General features: G+C 40.8%; 1 protein-coding gene across 3 annotated transcripts in view; it reads left to right on the forward strand.

Moving 5' to 3' along the window:
- Positions 1–16,842, forward strand: part of slc39a11 (solute carrier family 39, member 11) — a 197,468-nt gene extending 180,626 nt beyond the window's left edge. For all 3 annotated transcript variants that reach the window (XM_028567652.1, XM_028567655.1, XM_028567654.1), the window contains exons 7-10: positions 11,933–12,002; positions 13,981–14,079; positions 14,211–14,369; positions 16,009–16,842. In XM_028567652.1, the coding sequence (XP_028423453.1) occupies positions 11,933–12,002; positions 13,981–14,079; positions 14,211–14,369; positions 16,009–16,087 (407 nt within the window). In that variant the 3' untranslated portion in view covers positions 16,088–16,842. The remainder of the gene's footprint in view (positions 1–11,932; positions 12,003–13,980; positions 14,080–14,210; positions 14,370–16,008) is intronic.
- The last annotated feature ends 87 nt before the right edge of the window (positions 16,843–16,929 follow it).

The following is a 16,929-nucleotide window of genomic DNA, read 5'->3' on the forward strand; positions in this document are numbered from 1 at the left end:
CTATCTTAAGTCAAAAAACTACTTACTACTTAACAATACAATATCATACACACACACACACCTCATGATTGTGCTCAAGAGTATATTCACATAGTGTGCATGTCTAAGGGCAGCACGGTCTCACAGCAGTTCGTGAAATGGTCACGTTATTTTTAATCTATTGATTCGTGTACACGGACACGATTATCTCGTTGCTGAGGATGTCATTTATTCGTGTGGTCAGCATATAATGGGAAGCATCTACAGTATACAGAGGTTGGGTTTTGGAAAGGAAGCATGGGGAAAAGACACATCACGCCAACTCCCCACAACAACGGGACGGTTGGGGTTTATGCCGGGACATGAACCTCGGTCTCCGGGGTGAAAGTCCTGTGTGGTTCGACCCATCCACCACCCCAACCAACCTCCTTACTTGGATTTTCGGCATTTAATACTACTCGCTACTGTAATCGTGCTGTGATCACGAAATATGCTTCCCATTGAAATTCATTAGTTTAAAAATCGTCCTCCCCAACACAATTTCTTTTTTTAAAAACATGTCCTTGTACATGAATCTATAGATTAAATAATGTGACCATTTCACGAACTACTGACAAATGCTGTAAATGCTAGCAGGTTTAGAGCCACTACTAAAAATAATAAATCATTTTGAAATCATATTTGCTCTACTGAAAGCGCATGAAATCTTGCAAAACGTGCTTGTCTTTATAGCTTGTAACTTTTGTTACATTCCATAGACTAAACATTTAATTGATTAAAATAACCATAAGTTGCAGCCATAATATTTACAGTCTATGGTTGCATCCCAGCTACTGACAGGAAATGTAAACCCACCAATATTTAGTTTCAATACTTATTTTCGGACATGCTGTCGGATGTTGTCCACCTCTCCTACTTCAATGCCTAACAAATCTATCTCTTTCTCTCCCTGAACCTTTCACTGGTTGAAGCCTGGAAATATTGTAAACAAATTAATAACAGAACTAATTCCACCGGTCGGACTGTTGAGCTCTGTTTCAGACTGATACCTCCGGTTCAGGCTGGTCCTCATCCTCAACACGTGCCTTTTTCAGTCGTGGAAAATACTTTTCAATAATCATCTGGATTGAAGCAGCAAACATTCAGTGCAAGAGTAAAACATGACATAACATTTATAATATGTTGATTTGATTCACAGCTGCCTCATATTGTCTTTTGACCTCGACAACCAAACTTGCGACTAGTTAACTTTCTAAAGCAGGCGCAATCGCTTGTTTGCTAAGAGTCGGGTCGGTGATTGTGAATGTGTGATTGTGTAAAAGGTGTGTACTTGTGAATTTCGCCAGCCGTCTTCTCTCCTTTATGGAGACAGAAGCTGTGTACACGGTGGGCTCGATGGTGTTTTAAGCCTCCAACGTCGCCTTACAGGCAGCTTACCCTCACCTTAACCCTAACTATAACCATTGCCGCGCTGCCTGGAAGACGACGTTGGGGGCTAAAAACACCAAACACCGCACGGTCGAAGGAACTGTGTGTGTGTGTGTGTCTGTGTGAGCGATAGACAAGTGACAGAGAAACAGAGGAGAGCAGGGAAAGGCAATGCAGAAGAACCTATTTTAAATAGCATTTAAAAAAAATAAGTTTACTCCACTACGTTAATCAGATGATTTGATTAAATGTGGAAAATATATAACGCATTAAGAGCAGTGCATTGAGCTATGGACAATTATCGATTTCACACATCAATGTAGCCCTCTTAATTAACCCTTAGATGCATGACGTACCAATACCTACACTCTTCCATATTATATTCCACATTAGTCTATGTGTGGCAAACACTGAACATTGAGTGCTTTCCATTCGTTCTATCCGTAACAGCAACATCATTTTCTAGTGAGGAGTGATTGTTCGCTCCAGGAAGTGTGGATGAAAAGCAAATTAGAGACACATGTTGTGTGTAGGAGGAGAATAAACAGTGATATTTTTAATGTGAAAGGCCGGTTCATTATTGAACTGTTTACCGTTCACTGCATACACTTTAGTTCTCATAATTGTAAAATATACATGCATGAAGTGCTCTTATACAAACACGCTTACACACAGACATCCATGCTCATCCTTTCTCATGCAGATTTAATGAGACACGTGAACAGACGCACACATTTGAAGGTGGCGATATACGCACAGAGATCTCCTGTGAGGCTGGTAATAAATAAAAAAACAAAAACAAAACTTAAGCACATAGAGTAACTCATTAATGGTACGTGTCCACTGGCAGGCATCATTTCCACGCTTCCTATTCATTGTCTACGTAAGCAGCGGGGCAATGCATTCTGGTAGCGTCGCAGCACGTTCAAGAAGCGTGGCGTCCAATGGCCCGCTCCTCATTTGCATAAAGTTGAGGCCCAGACTCCATCCATCCATCCATCTTCGTCCGCTTATCCGGTGTCGGGTCGCGGGGGGGAGCAGCTCCAGCAGGGGACCCCAAACTTCCCTTTCCCGAGCAACATTAACCAGCTCCGACTGGGGGATCCCGAGGCGTTCCCAGGCCAGGTTGGAGATATAATCCCTCCACCTAGTCCTGGGTCTTCCCCGAGGCCTCCTCCCAGCTGGACGTCATGACCCAGCCTTCATGACCATAGGTGAGGGTAGGAACGAACTAGGCCCAGACTAATTTATGCAAATGAGGTGCTCCCAGTACGACTCGCCGCCTCTTGGAAACTCAATTTCTTTTTTTTTTTAAACTGACCATTGTCGAACTAAAATGAAGACAGATTTAGCAACTGTATAGCTTATTTCTCGGCACGCGTGCCACACGAAGAAAAGGGAGAAATTAACGGAGATTGACGATTGTTAAGAGGATAATTAGCCGGTTACAATCACGCATGTGCATCCTTGAGACCTGTAAGTCATATAATTAATTCATTTAAAATGGCTATATGTAACTCTGTTTGTGTTGATTGCCGCTTTTGACAAAACACCTGCAGTCGTAAAGGTCTTTTCTTTACGGTGCTTTATTACCCACTGTAGCTTGTGTCGAGTGTGTGTTTGTGTGTGTTGTGTTCATATAAGCACTCATATCTAGACCATGCTGTACTATAATATGTATAGTTACCCATTATTTCTAAATGATTGTCATTACTTATGAAAGAAAAAAGTCATTTTTACCATACATAACATGTCGTGGGAACTACCCTGTTGCATTTTCGTGTTATGTGTAATTTTGCTGCCCCCAAATTGCAGTAAGAGGGATCTATTTGGCTTCTCTGAAGTGCTTCTTTACCCAGTAATCATGTAATTTAACATTAGCTAGAAACATTGAGGACCTTGCATTCTTCCTCTTAGCAGCTTTGTGATAACCCCATTTTGTGATTCAGGCTGATGAAAGAGGTCTATTTTACATAAAAATACTGATATCGAACAGTAATTTTTTCCATTATTTGGTGCTGAATAAAGTGAGTGCTTTTCTCTGGGGCGTGATAAGTGCACTTCTTTTTTGACACCTTGCTGAACGAAGCCCTCACCCTGGTAATGCATTGTTTTCTTCCTCTCGAACAACACAAACAGCAGCTGCATAGTAATGCACCGATCTGCAACGAGGCTCTGTTTGGGTCCATCAAACGGAGCAGATGGTCATGACACTGATGGTCTAGGGTTGATCCCTGTTAGTGTGATGGATGAAGCAAGGTCTTTGACAGCTACTGCTAGCAGCTGGTCTAAGCGGAATACGAGAGAAACATTCATATCACAATGCAATATCATGACTTCGCGTAAACATACACACCACTTTCTTAAGCCAAGTGGCGTGTTATCTGTACGCATTTTGAGCTATCCGCGTGTATGTCTACACTGTATACAGCGGACGGCAGTCTGCAACGTCACATCATGACTTAGCATAAACATACACGCCACTTTCTAAAGTCACGTGGTGGGTTATCACGTAAACATACACGCCACTTTGGCGTGGCATGTTATCTGTACGCATTTTTATTTGAACCCTGGACCTCTGCGTCGAGACATAAGCCTCTCAGTATATGTGCACCTGCTCTACCCACTGACCAATGAAGGGTGTTTCTTGTTACCCGTCTGTCGAACAAATCAACTTCAAAGAACATCATGTTATAGAGCAATGGTGGCATGGAACTTGCTCCCGTTGTTTTTGGTTTCAGAGAGGCACAATGTCAGTTTTTCCAAAAGACTGAGACTGTATTTATTTACTTTGGAGTAACTGTAATTATGTTTTAATAATGACCTCATAATGAGCTACGGCAATGGAAATGTGAATTTTATTTTATATTATACCTAGAGAGTGGTAATATTTTGTACATGTAAGCGCTTATATATTGTTATATGGTTATGTTGTTATGTTTAGTGTATATGTGTTATGTTGTGTTTTAGTTATATGATTTAGAAGATGTTATGTGCACTTCTGTATTTGTCTTCATTGTTGTACAGCTTTGATGTTAATATTTTGGTAAAAATTAAGACCCCAGGAAGAATAGCTGCTGCTTAATGGAGTAGCTAATGGGGATCTAAATAATAAACAATAATAAACAATAAACAATCCGGCCACGATCTGTACACATTTTGAGCGCCGTATACAGCGGACGGGTTGGATTCAGGAAAAGAAGAACCGTTTGGGTTTAGGAAAAGAACAAAGCATCGGTTGAGTTTAGGAAACGTGACACGCGGGACGCGATCTCCGGTCTCCTGGGTGAACATCCTGTGTTTCACCCATCCACCATCCGACCAACCTCCCTGCACGGATTTTTCGCCCTTTCATACTACTCGCTACGACATAACTTGACACGCAGTCGCAAGGTAATGTAAGTCCATGGAGGCCAAACGGCGTTGATGAACACGCTTAAAAGCAATTATGCATCTTGATAACACGCCAAAATGGCATACAAATTGGCATGTCATACATACGCCACTTAATGAGATCAGTCTGCATATCATGATGTATAGGGCTGGGTACCCAATTCAATACTTTTCAGGCACCAACCAAATTGCCTCCTTAGTATCAAGTATCTAAAAATGCCTCATTAGTCATTACCCAATTTCAATACCAAATGAGTAAATCTCATTAGCGTCAGTGAGCCAATAAGCATGCAGCATGCTTTTAGCAAGATCTAATAATGCTTGTGATTGGCTTTTTAAAGGAAAACCTCTACGTTACCCACAGAGATGGGGCTCACTTAGTAGGAGCTGAAAAACAATTAAAAAGATTTGCGCCGTAATGTGTAATGTTGTAATTTATTTTTATTTAATGAAATTGGTATCGAAAAAAGTATCATTTAGGAATCGGTATCGAGGTCAGTGATACAGTACAGTGATATTAGTGGATATAGAGTTGAGGAATATTCAGAAATCAAGGTAAGGGCAAAGGTTTCTTTATTTGTCTCCCTTGGGAGAAATTTGTGTTGGGCAAGTTGCTGCATGGGCAATACAAAAACATAAAGAAAACATCAAACAGAGAAGACATTGTGGACAGTAAAACCACAGGCAAAAAATACCAAATCATAGACAACGTGCAAAACACCAACTCATGGTGCACTGCTACTTCAAATACATAATAATTCTTAAAAAAACAAACGCATGCACACTGCTCATCGATACATACTGCTAAGGTACCGACCATATTCAGATGCCTTTACAGATATGCTACTCAAATATAAGAGCATAATTATTAAAGCAGTTATATATAAAAGAAGCATAAATAGAAGAATATGAATTCTTTAGTGCAATAAGTAAGTAAATAATCTGTTGTTAAAACTATGGCATGTGTTTCCTGTGTTTCCTTTCATCCTCTATTATTTGCTCGTTAATACAAATGAAGGAAAACTGTAAAAGGCCATTTTTTTAATATATTCGTGTCCAGGAAAGTTTGATTGTTTATTTTTTAGCAAGGTCACTTTCTTGCACCGGTTTCTGTAAATTATGATGTCTTTAAGTACAAAGTATCAAATATACCAAAACACAAGTTAGGGAGTTGTAAGAATTATCCAGGAATTTAAAAATAATAGCATATTATTCACATCAAATGTATCAGGATGTTGTGTTTTTCGTAATGTATGCCAGACTGGGGCTAAAACCATTAGTCGATTAATTGATTGGTCAACAAAAACTGTATATTAATTAGCCACTTATCAGGCAAAAAATGTGAAACATTCTCTGGTCACAACTTCTCCGATGTGAGGATTTGCTGCTTTTGTCGGTGTGTTTGTGTGTGTTTGTGTGTGTGTATGACATGTACTGATTGAATGAGTGCTGAGGAAATTCACATTCTCCTGAATTTGTCAGAAACAACCGGTAAACGTAGAGGGTGTTTTGAGTTTGCATTAACGGCAAATGGCATTAGCAGCGAATTTAAACAGGAGCATATCAGAGAACAGGGAGGCTTCTAATAAAGTGGACAAAGGATACTAATAAAATGCGAATAGGAGTAAAGCCTGTCTCGAATAGAAGCCTGTTACAAATACAGGCCTGAAGTTTAGGTAAACAGAGTCCAGGGGGACACTATTTAAGAATTCACAACATGCAAAGTAATTGAGAGCTAAGTGAATCTAATATTTTCCATGGGAACTGAAGCAGACACACTCAGTGTAGGATTCCTTTCATTGCAAATATCTTTTGTAGTCCCTCTAAATATAAGTAAGGAGTTACCGCTAATTAGATTTCTTCAGATGTTGTAGTATTGCAGGGGATTTGGTCATGGTTTTCATTAAGTCATTTGTATTTTATGATCCAGCAGATTATTCTACATATACTAAAATGTAACCTCGCTACCCCTGAAAACAGGGGGATGAAAAAGAAACAGCATAAAGAGCAATGAGAGGAGACTTTGATGTGCATGAGAGTAACATCTCACCAAAAAAACAGATGAAAAGAAAACTGTAAAATGAACTTAACCTCGCAGTTCTGCGGTAGAAAAAAAAAAAGGCCAGAGAGCTGGGAGAGAGGAGGCAAAGTAATGGCAGGCTCAGTGGAAAAAGAAGTGTAGACGGGTGAGGAGACAAGATTAAAGGAAAGTACGATGGAAATGAGCAGCGGCTGTGACAATGTGCTGTCAGAGGCAGTATCGTCAGACTCTCTTAAAAGAGCATACAACATTAAGCAGGAATATGATAGGATCACCGCTGCACGCATGCACACACATAAACACACACAACCAGCAAGTTTCCTCTAGGGAGTGGAAAAAGTACAAAACAAAAGACATACACAGGTAACAATATTAAATTTCTTTTCTGGTGACAGAGTTGATGACTCACACTCAGCTACATTCTCAAGAATCTTTTCAACCAGTCTTCACTGCTTGCCAGTGACACGTCTCTACTGGCCTTTATTTAGACTTTGAATGCATGCGCTTTTGAAAAACCCTCTGACAGCAGGAATATTTCAGGACAGGTTATTGTTCAGATTCCCTGACAAGCCTTGTACGTTTTGACAACCCTAGCACGTACCAACCATAATACAGTTTGGTGAGAAATTAATGGAGAAACCAACATTGCGTACATTTTTGCAAGTCGTTCTCACTCCCAACTCGTCACATACTGACACTGGGTCAGTGGCTACCAGCGCCACATACCGACGCACAATGCACCCTTCCGTGTCTATATGGGACGCAACGGTGGCACAGTAAGATGACATATTATGAACGGCATCAATGGTACGGAGTAATATTAAAGACCCAAACTCTGCGTGGGGGACTGGTCAAACAGCACAGGGCTTTCACCCAGGAAACTGGGGGTTTGTGTCCTGTTCATGTCCCGTTTGTGTCCAATGTTTCACTTAAAGGTCCCATGGCATGACATTTTTTTTTTACATTAATATTGAGGTGGTTCGGGCATCTGGTAAGGATACCCCCTGGGCGCCTCCCTAGGGAGGTGTTCCAAGGATGCCAAGGGGTCCTGACCAAGCGTTAGTATTTTACGAGTTAGGAGTGAGAATGTGTTGGCTTCTCAGTAAGATTTGGGCCATTCATTTAACGGGTATTTGGTCATAAACCAAAGTATTCAACAAATAAAAATTTAGACCTGACGGTGGCGCAAGATCAAAAGTCAGGGAATCCCCAAAGTAAATACAATTCATCCTGATGGGAACATGAGTGTCCGTACCAAATGTCATGGCAGTCCATCCAATACTGTAGTACTGTATACTATACCAAATTGTGCCAATCCATCAAGTAGACGTTATGACTGGATTAGTGAAAGCTTTGAGCTGGTGGAATTAAATGAAAAATCCGGGAATCCCCAAAGTAATTTGTATTCAATCTCCGGGGGCTAAGGATATTTGCACCAGTTTCATGGCAATCTATTCAGTAACAATTAAGATATTTCATTAAAATGCAAAAATGTCAACCTCAAGGTGGCGCTAGAGGAAAACTCAGTGAATTGCCAAATTCAGTAGGATTTACCCTCTTGGGACCATGAATGTCTGTACAGAAGCCAAGGACAATCCATCTGATAGATTTCCGTCAGGACTAAATTGATGGACTCAAACAAACCAGCATTGGTAAAACCTTTTGCCAAATGAATGCAATGGGATGGGAAAGTGTACAATTCTGCATATACTTCCTCCAACCATTTACTCAAAAGGGACTGCTTTCTGCTCCAATACAGATTCCTTGCTGGTTCAGATAACTCTACTGTCAGCTTGGTCAGGAGTGCTGCAAACAAAGCCAGGAAAGTGCTTGATTTAGTTGAATATTGTAACAATCGTAACAATCCACAAGATATTCCTTTAACTGCCATGAGATGCCGGCAGACACTGAAACACGGGTCTCGTGGGTAATGGCTGACAGATGTGTGGGCGTTTAGTGCTCTCCTACTAGCCCTGGACTCTGTTTTAGAACAAAAACTTCCAGCTCAGTGGACTTACAAAACACTCCCAAACCCCCAGCTTACATTTCCAGCTGTGTAGCAGTAGTAAAGGGGAGCAGCTGTTGTCGGAATTTTTTATTCTTAAACCAAAAGGGCAAATAATACAACTATTTTTTTAATGATGTATTACCTTTTCCACAGTTCCAACAGCTTAATATCAGTGACGCTACCATCTGTTGGACCATAAGACAAAATAGAAAGTTAATTGTTGTGTTCTTCTGTCCTTAAGATCAGTTAAGATTTTTAAAAACTGCCAGTCTTCCCCTAGCCTTGTACCAGCTATGCCAAGTGGTAAACACACACTCAGCACATGTCTTATTCAATATCAGTTGAAGGTTTTTCAGTTTCTACTGGCCCCATGGCATTTCAGCCAGTTCCAGAGGATTGAGATGAATAGTAAAGGGGACACCCAGTCTAACTGAAGGATCCTTTGCTCATAATGGCTTTACAGTATGTCTGCCTGTAATGGGCCGGTGGGAAGCTGATTAGAACCGTGTGTATTATTATCAGAGGTAATGACAGGTGTTAGATTATGATGAAGTGGCCTCTGGGCTCTTAAAGTCTGCAGCTGCAGGGCTATCAGGATAGTTTCTTGCCTTTTCATGTTATCTCTTTCTTTCATCTCTGCTTTGCTTCTTCCTAATTCTCTCATTCTCTCTTAACCGTGTCTTTATCTTTGCTCCTTGTCCTAAGTGTAAGGCAGTATAGCTTGATGCAGGCTATAAATATTGTAGGAAGAGACAAAGATTAGAATACAAAGGAATGAAGAGATGGGATTGAAAGAGATCAGTTCCTGCATAAATGAGGATAGCTGTAATATAATACTTTGACGCCTTAAAAGCCCCACTTTGTTTCTGTCTCATGACACCGTCTCCATTTCCAAAGAAAACGAGGAATAGTTTTAGCAAAACTAAAAGTCTGCTGTTACACAAGTAGTTCTGAGAGGTGGTAAGGGCGTTTAGATATTTGGTATGATTGATTCATACCCTCTCTCCACTCCACTCAGCATTGCCATTAGTTATCATCTATTTGTTTATGTTGTTGCTACAGTGTAGAGAAGCGCGCCAATCGCGAGAAACGACCCTCTCAGCTGGCTTTCTACTTTATTACCTATAGCCGTGCAGTTCAGAGGATTCTGTCAGTACATGCTGCACACATATGCAGATTCGAAGGAGACATGCGGCGTTGAGAATATTCTTTGCAACTCTACTCGCGTTAAATAGCAGTTTACTTCAGTGTTTTGGTACAGGTTTTTTTTCACACCTGATGCAAACCCTACTCGAGGACACATGAACCGCACTCGAGACCACCTTTTCAAGTGGACCCGGGCACGGATCGACGAACCGGACCCGGGTACGGTACACTGTGTTCACACAAATAAAAAAAACTGAACTTTGGGGTCAAAGTGTACTCAGATCTGTGCCCTGGTCCCTGATGTGAAAGCTGCTATAGCTCGCGATGGGACTCCAGCAACCACAGGAACCTAAAGAACAGTTTGACATTTTGAAAAGCACGCTTGTTCACTTTCTTGCCAAAGTTAGATTACAAGATTGATTCCACTCTCTGACATGAGAGTGGTACCAATCTTCTAATCTAACTTTTGGCAAAAAAGGGAATTATACTACCTGATCCTTATTGTATCAGAGTATCCTAAATTAGCTATATTACACCAGTGTAATTAGATTTTCCGGTCGTCCAATGAATGTTTCAATTGTATTATTGTATTAGTGTCTATTAATCATGTCATAGTGCTTGCTATCTGTTCTCTCTCTTTGAAGCTACAACTCTATCTGAATAATGATTGGATGACAGAAGCAAGTGGAGAGGGAGGTGGATCCTAGTGGACGTGGCCTTTAGCTGCTGTAGCAGAGTTGCACCGTGCAGCGTTAACCGCTGTATGGAGGCATCTTAATTCATTCTCACTAAGCACCAGAAAATAAAATTGTTGAACACTAGAAAAGTGGAGAAACATCTAAACTTTTCTCAGGTGATTACCACTAGTCAGGCAAAAAAAAATATTGAAAGGGTCTGAAGGTGGCCCCAAAGGTGGCCATGTTTTTATGTAAATTGAAAGGGTTTATCTTCTGTGGTCCTCTCATGGTGGGACATTTAAGACTTAACTCTACAGTTGTGTGTTAGTGATACACTTGTGATTAAACCACTCCGCTATATGTGCGCACAACCCTTTGGTGCTTGCTCTTATTAGTTAGTAAGTTAGCATTGTAATAACCTAGCTGTCAACGGCATGGCAGCACGTTGCTGCTTGTCAACGTCTGAAGTAGATGTAATACCGCTACTCTGCCTTTTTGGTATGAAATGCTAAACGGCCTATAGATCTGACTCCCCGTGCACATAGACACTCCTAGATACATCGTGCACTGTGACCTTTTCACTTTCCATCTGAATGGTGTCTACTTTAAGTATGCAAACGGGACATCAGAGGAGAGGGATGCTGCACAGGAACTACAGAGCATGCAAAGAGAGAACAGAGACCGGCTTGATACAGTGGTCACAACGTTTGACAGCCTTCCTGTTGTAGTACTCTATTTATTTGACCCTTACAAGACTTAAGACTTAATTTCTCATATTTCTCTGTTATGGGTGAGCGGTTCAGCAGATATGTTTCATCCTACAGTCTACATTGGCTCTGCAGATATGGTTAGGGAGATAAAACCTCAGTAGCAATGTTACATCAAAACCTGACTATAGAAGGGAAGACCAACTAAAACTAGTGCATTTCTCAGAGTGAGATATACCCACTGCCTGTTGCTTTTAAGAGGACCACAGTGTTCTATCTAAAAGGACAGACCAAAGCCTTTATCTTCTAAATCTCATGTCATTCCAGGCCCGTAGTATCTTCTTTAGTCTGCATACTGTCTTGATACCTGCCTCCACCCATACCAATGTGTATTCACTTTATTTTTTTTATCGTATCACACTTAGCCAACGCTGTTCCTTCGTCTTTCTTCAAATGTTGTTTTTCCTATATAACCGATGGCTTCAAAGAAGTCAAAGAACAGATCGTAGACTAACAGGGATCAATTGTCTGTGTTTTTGTTTTCTTTCTGCAGAGGGTTTGGCCGTGGGGGTTGCATTCGGAGCCATTGGAAAGACTTCATCTGCTACTTTTGAAAGCGCCAGGTGAGATTGGTATCAAGGCAAAGAAACACCCATACAGTACATTTTCACTATTTAATAAGGAAAAACAGCAGACATTCTGCACACAAGATTATAGATCCCACAAGAATGATGTTTAAAAGCACTGTGATTGATGAACAGTTGGTAGTCCTATGATAATAGTTTGTTTTTTTTTCTCTTCTCATTATAAGCCTTAAAAAGTTAAGTTTAGTTATAAAGTTAATACTTTTGGATATATTTGGTGTGTGTCACGATAAGACTATGGTCAGGCTTCACACCTGTGCCCACAACTGTGCTGTTACTGTGTGCTGCTAACATCTAGTGGTTACATTGGAGTACTGCAGAAAGATCTCAGGTCAGTACATGTGGAACTCTAGTCGTATCCAGTTTAATAACAAATCAAGCCCAATCTGGGGAAACCAGCATCTCATCATGAAAGTCTGTTCTCTCTGTGGACCCATTTGAGAGAATCACAGTGAGCGTAATTATTTCCTGAATGAAAAGACACACGCTGCAACAAAAAGGGAAACACTTTATAATGCAGCCCGTGTTTTACAGTGTAATTTCATTGTATGAAGGAGGTACCAACAAAATACTCACCAGTTCCTTCTGGTACTTGAATGTAGGGCCAATGGAAGAAAAAAATAAACTTGGGGTACATCATTCTCTTGCTATCTAGTTCATCCATAACTTCACATTTGCGCAATGTGAAGTGCACCAAATTGAAAGATTAAGTGGTAAAGAATGATGTGATTTGGAGACATTATATGCTGATTGATGTCATAGTTGGGAATTAACCTGCTGTCAAATACAACTAAAAGAATGGTGGACATGCCGTAGTGAACAGTATTGCACTTGAGGATTACCAGAAATGGTGCGTGCAGAAGCCCCGTGGTTGGTGTTCTAATCGGAAAGGTGGGGCTGTCATAAGATTAACAGGACTAACAGCCATGCTATACCCACTCTGGCTGTGTTCGAAATCACATTCTAACATAATGCATACTACATACTCAGTCAGTATGTACTGCATACTGTCTACTAAATTGATAAAGTATGCCATTAGAAGCAGACTGTTTACGGAGTATGTTTTCGCTGCGTCACGTGACCGTATCCATCACGACGTTACTGGTCCGAGCTACCGTTAAATGAACATTGTTTATCACAAATGTGAATTAACGTTACCTCTTTCGCTCTTTTAATATTTTGCAGGAAATGAATACTATAATATATTTATATTTTAGTTTTAAATGTTTTTGTGTTAAATGTTTTTCTAAGGTAGATTAGATATGTGAGCTCGCGAGCATTCCTCTTAACTGTACCTTAACGTCTCTCGCCATCATTCATAATTATTTTATCCAATGGTACAGTAAATTATTTCAAGTGCTCATATTATGCTCATTTTCGGGTTCATAATTGTATTTAGAGATTATATCAGAATATGTTTACATGGTTTAATTTAAAAAAAAAAAAAACTCCATATATTTGTTGTGCTGCACATTGCTGCAGCTCCTCTTTTCACCCTATGTGTTGAGCTCTCCGTTTTAGCTACGGAGTGAGACCTCTCGCTTCTGTTCCATCTTTGTTGGGAGTCACACATGCGCAGTAGCTAGGTAAGGACTACTAGCCAGTCAGAAGCAGAGTATGAGGGCGTGCTACGCTAGCAGCTAGCCGAGCATTATAACGTGTGTTACAAAGTGACCACGTTTGTCTCTGAAGTAAAGGCTGGACTACAATAGAGCTGTTTGGAGCAGTTTGGGAACAGTGTTTTCTGTTGGAGATAGTAAGTCCCTTTTGGGGGGAACTTCACTTTGTAAACCTATAACGTGCACAATAAAAGATACATAACACAATAAAGGAAAGGGGAAAAGCCAAAAAGCATAATATTTCTGCCATTTCCCTCCCTAAAATGCATGAAAGTGCATCCTAAGTGTTAGTCAAAAGAGTATTGAAGGAAGCATTCTGACTGCTTTTGTCTCCTCAGAAATTTGGCCATCGGTATTGGCATCCAGAATTTCCCAGAAGGCTTGGCAGTGAGCCTGCCGCTCCGGGGTTCAGGAGTCTCAACGTGGAAAGCCTTCTGGTAAGGACCAGCGTGTGTCGGGGTCTAAACTCTGCGTCAGAGAGGACAGTAATGGAACAACACTTTGCAAAAGGCTTAGCCAGAGTACAGATGCTTTAATTTTTTTAATTCTGTTATTGTTTTTCGGTCAGGTATGGCCAGCTCAGTGGCATGGTAGAGCCTATTGCTGGGTTGCTGGGCGCCGTCGCCGTCGTCTTGGCAGAACCTCTGTTGCCATATGCGTTGGCGTTTGCTGCCGGGGCGATGGTTTACGTGGTGGTGGATGACATTATACCTGAGGCCCAAATCAGGTGAGAAGGAAAAATGGGATTAAAGTAGATTTGTGCAAGAATGGATGACAATTTTTGGTAACACTTCACTTGAAGGTATCTACATAAGAGTGACATGAGGCTGTCATGAACACATGAACTCTAACCCTAACTCTAACATGTTCATGACAGTGTCATGTCACTCTTATGTAGCTACCTTCAAGTAAAGTGTAACCCAGTTTTCATTATAGCCAGATTGAGTGAATCACAAACACAGTGTCTTTCAGCATGCGTCTCTAACGTAGACTGTATATAAAGATGGTCAAAGCATCTCCACCTCCAGTGGAACTGTACAAAAGCAAAACCAAGACCTCCCAGATATGGGTACTGGCCTCTTGTAATTTTGGAGCCAGAGTCTGCGCAGAGCAGTAGGGATCAGGCGATAGAGACATGGTATCAAAGTCCCGCCCATACACCTGTCTGACCAATTAGCCCTTGTGTTGTCCTTCGGGTCACCGGGACCCTAAGGACAACACAAGGGTTAGTCACTGAGTATGTTTACAAGCACACTAACATTCCACCATTATTCCCAACGTGACAATATTCCTAATTTGATACGGATCATGTATACCAGAGATCTTCAACAGGAGTCCTCAGAGTCACTGCAGGGGGGCTGCCAAATTATAGAATGCTTTTTTCATTTATTTTTTTTAAATATGTCTGAAAATATACATTAACATGAATTATTAGCAAAGATAAATGTGTAGATAACAACAACCTCGACATAAAGGTGCCTGCCACACGTATGTTTGACATTATAACTTGATATATGAATATGTAAATAGTAGTTTAGTATTGTAAGCTACCATAAAAAGGTAGGCCTCTGTGTAAAGGCTTTAGGCTGCCTTACACGTTATTGTGGGCCCAGTTTAATATGCAACTTAATTTTATACAATATATGTTAGTAGGGGGTCCCTGCTCGTCTCAATTTCAGGTTAGGGGTCCTTGGCCTAAAAAACGTTGAAGACCCCCTGATGCAAACAGCTTATTCTGTCTAGATATTCTGAATTCGAATATACAATTTTTCCGATGAAGACGTGTGACATGCTGGTGTTATTCATGTTTTAGAAGCATTCTGTGTATTCGGAATATGTGTCTCGATCAGGATTACCGCAGTTTGTGCCAGTTTACTGTTTACTGTTCATGGGTTACAGTCAGCTCTGTGCGTTGCTATACATTTTCATTAGCCATGTAAAGAACTTGGTTGGAATATTGTCTATTTCTGAACAAGGGGAAAAAACTGAATATGTTGTGCTTGTAAACGTCAATCACAGCTGTCAATCCCTGAAACCCTAACCCAATCATCCCACTTTTATAATTAATAAGAAATAAAATTCTCAAAAAAAACATCAGCGTGATAAACCTACTTAACTACCTAAAATGACAGACACCATCTTCGGGAGAAATGCATTTGACGTTTTACTTTGATTTTTGAGTTTAGCCCATGTCCCATCGGCTAACATGGAGGGGGCGGGGTTTATGAGCTATCCAGCAGCCAGTCGCTGGGAAGTGTGTGTGGGGAGGCGGGCGATCCAGATGTGTTGGCTTCACTTATGCAGTCCGTGTATCAACCCCTGGTCTCTAACTTAATGTCCCATGTCTTCGCTCCAACATCAACCAGTGGAAACGGGAAGCTGGCCTCCTGGACCTCCATCCTGGGCTTCGTCGTGATGATGTCACTGGACGTTGGGCTGGGCTGACCTCACCCGGCACCGTGTCAACAGAACACTCAACGGCCACGATGTCACCATTGCTCTGCTGACCTCAGTTTTTAAAAAAAGGGGACCAAGCGAAGTGTTTTATTCAGAAACACTGTTTATCTATTTAGTTTGAATTGTTGTTGAGATCCAGCAGACACGGAGCTCTTTTGTAAAACAAGTTGTAAGGGTGACTGTACTTGAAGTTCTCTTTAATGTTTGGTTTTCATGCTGGCACTTATTTTCTAAGAGCATCTGCCACTTCTTTCAAATGGCAGACATCTGATTTAGGAATATGTAATGATTATTCTAATTCCAGAGCTTGTGGGATTTTTTGTAGAGGTTAGTGCTTTTTGAGTTCTTTTTCAAAAGCATTATTTCAAAACAAAATTTCTCAGTTATGAAAGTTCAATTCATGTTTGTTTTTTTTTCTTCATTTCCTCATAATGGCAATACTTGAAGTCTGGTGTTTAAGTTGGTAATTTAATGAACTATTTGTTTTGGTTTACTCTATTCTGACTCTGGCTGTATCGCTGTTACTGCGACACAGCGAGGTACCAGAACACTTTAACATGCACTTAACCCTCCTCCTCTATAATCAAAGTCTGCTTTTCATCCAAATGTTGTGCCTTCTCTTGTTTAGGGCTGCCATCTACAGGCCAGTCTGAAGAATCCCATGATGTGGTCTGTCTAATTATTTAAATGCTGAAGATAACGCTTGAAGTTTTTGTATAATTAAACAACCAAGTGATCCTGTTTCCGTCAGCGTGAGGTTTTTAACTCGGTGTTCACTTGCAGATTCCGTAAAGCTGACAGATCCTGCAAAAACCTTCAAATGAGCTCCT

This window comes from Perca flavescens, chromosome 21 (assembly GCF_004354835.1).
Source record: "Perca flavescens isolate YP-PL-M2 chromosome 21, PFLA_1.0, whole genome shotgun sequence".
NCBI lineage: Eukaryota > Metazoa > Chordata > Actinopteri > Perciformes > Percidae > Perca > Perca flavescens.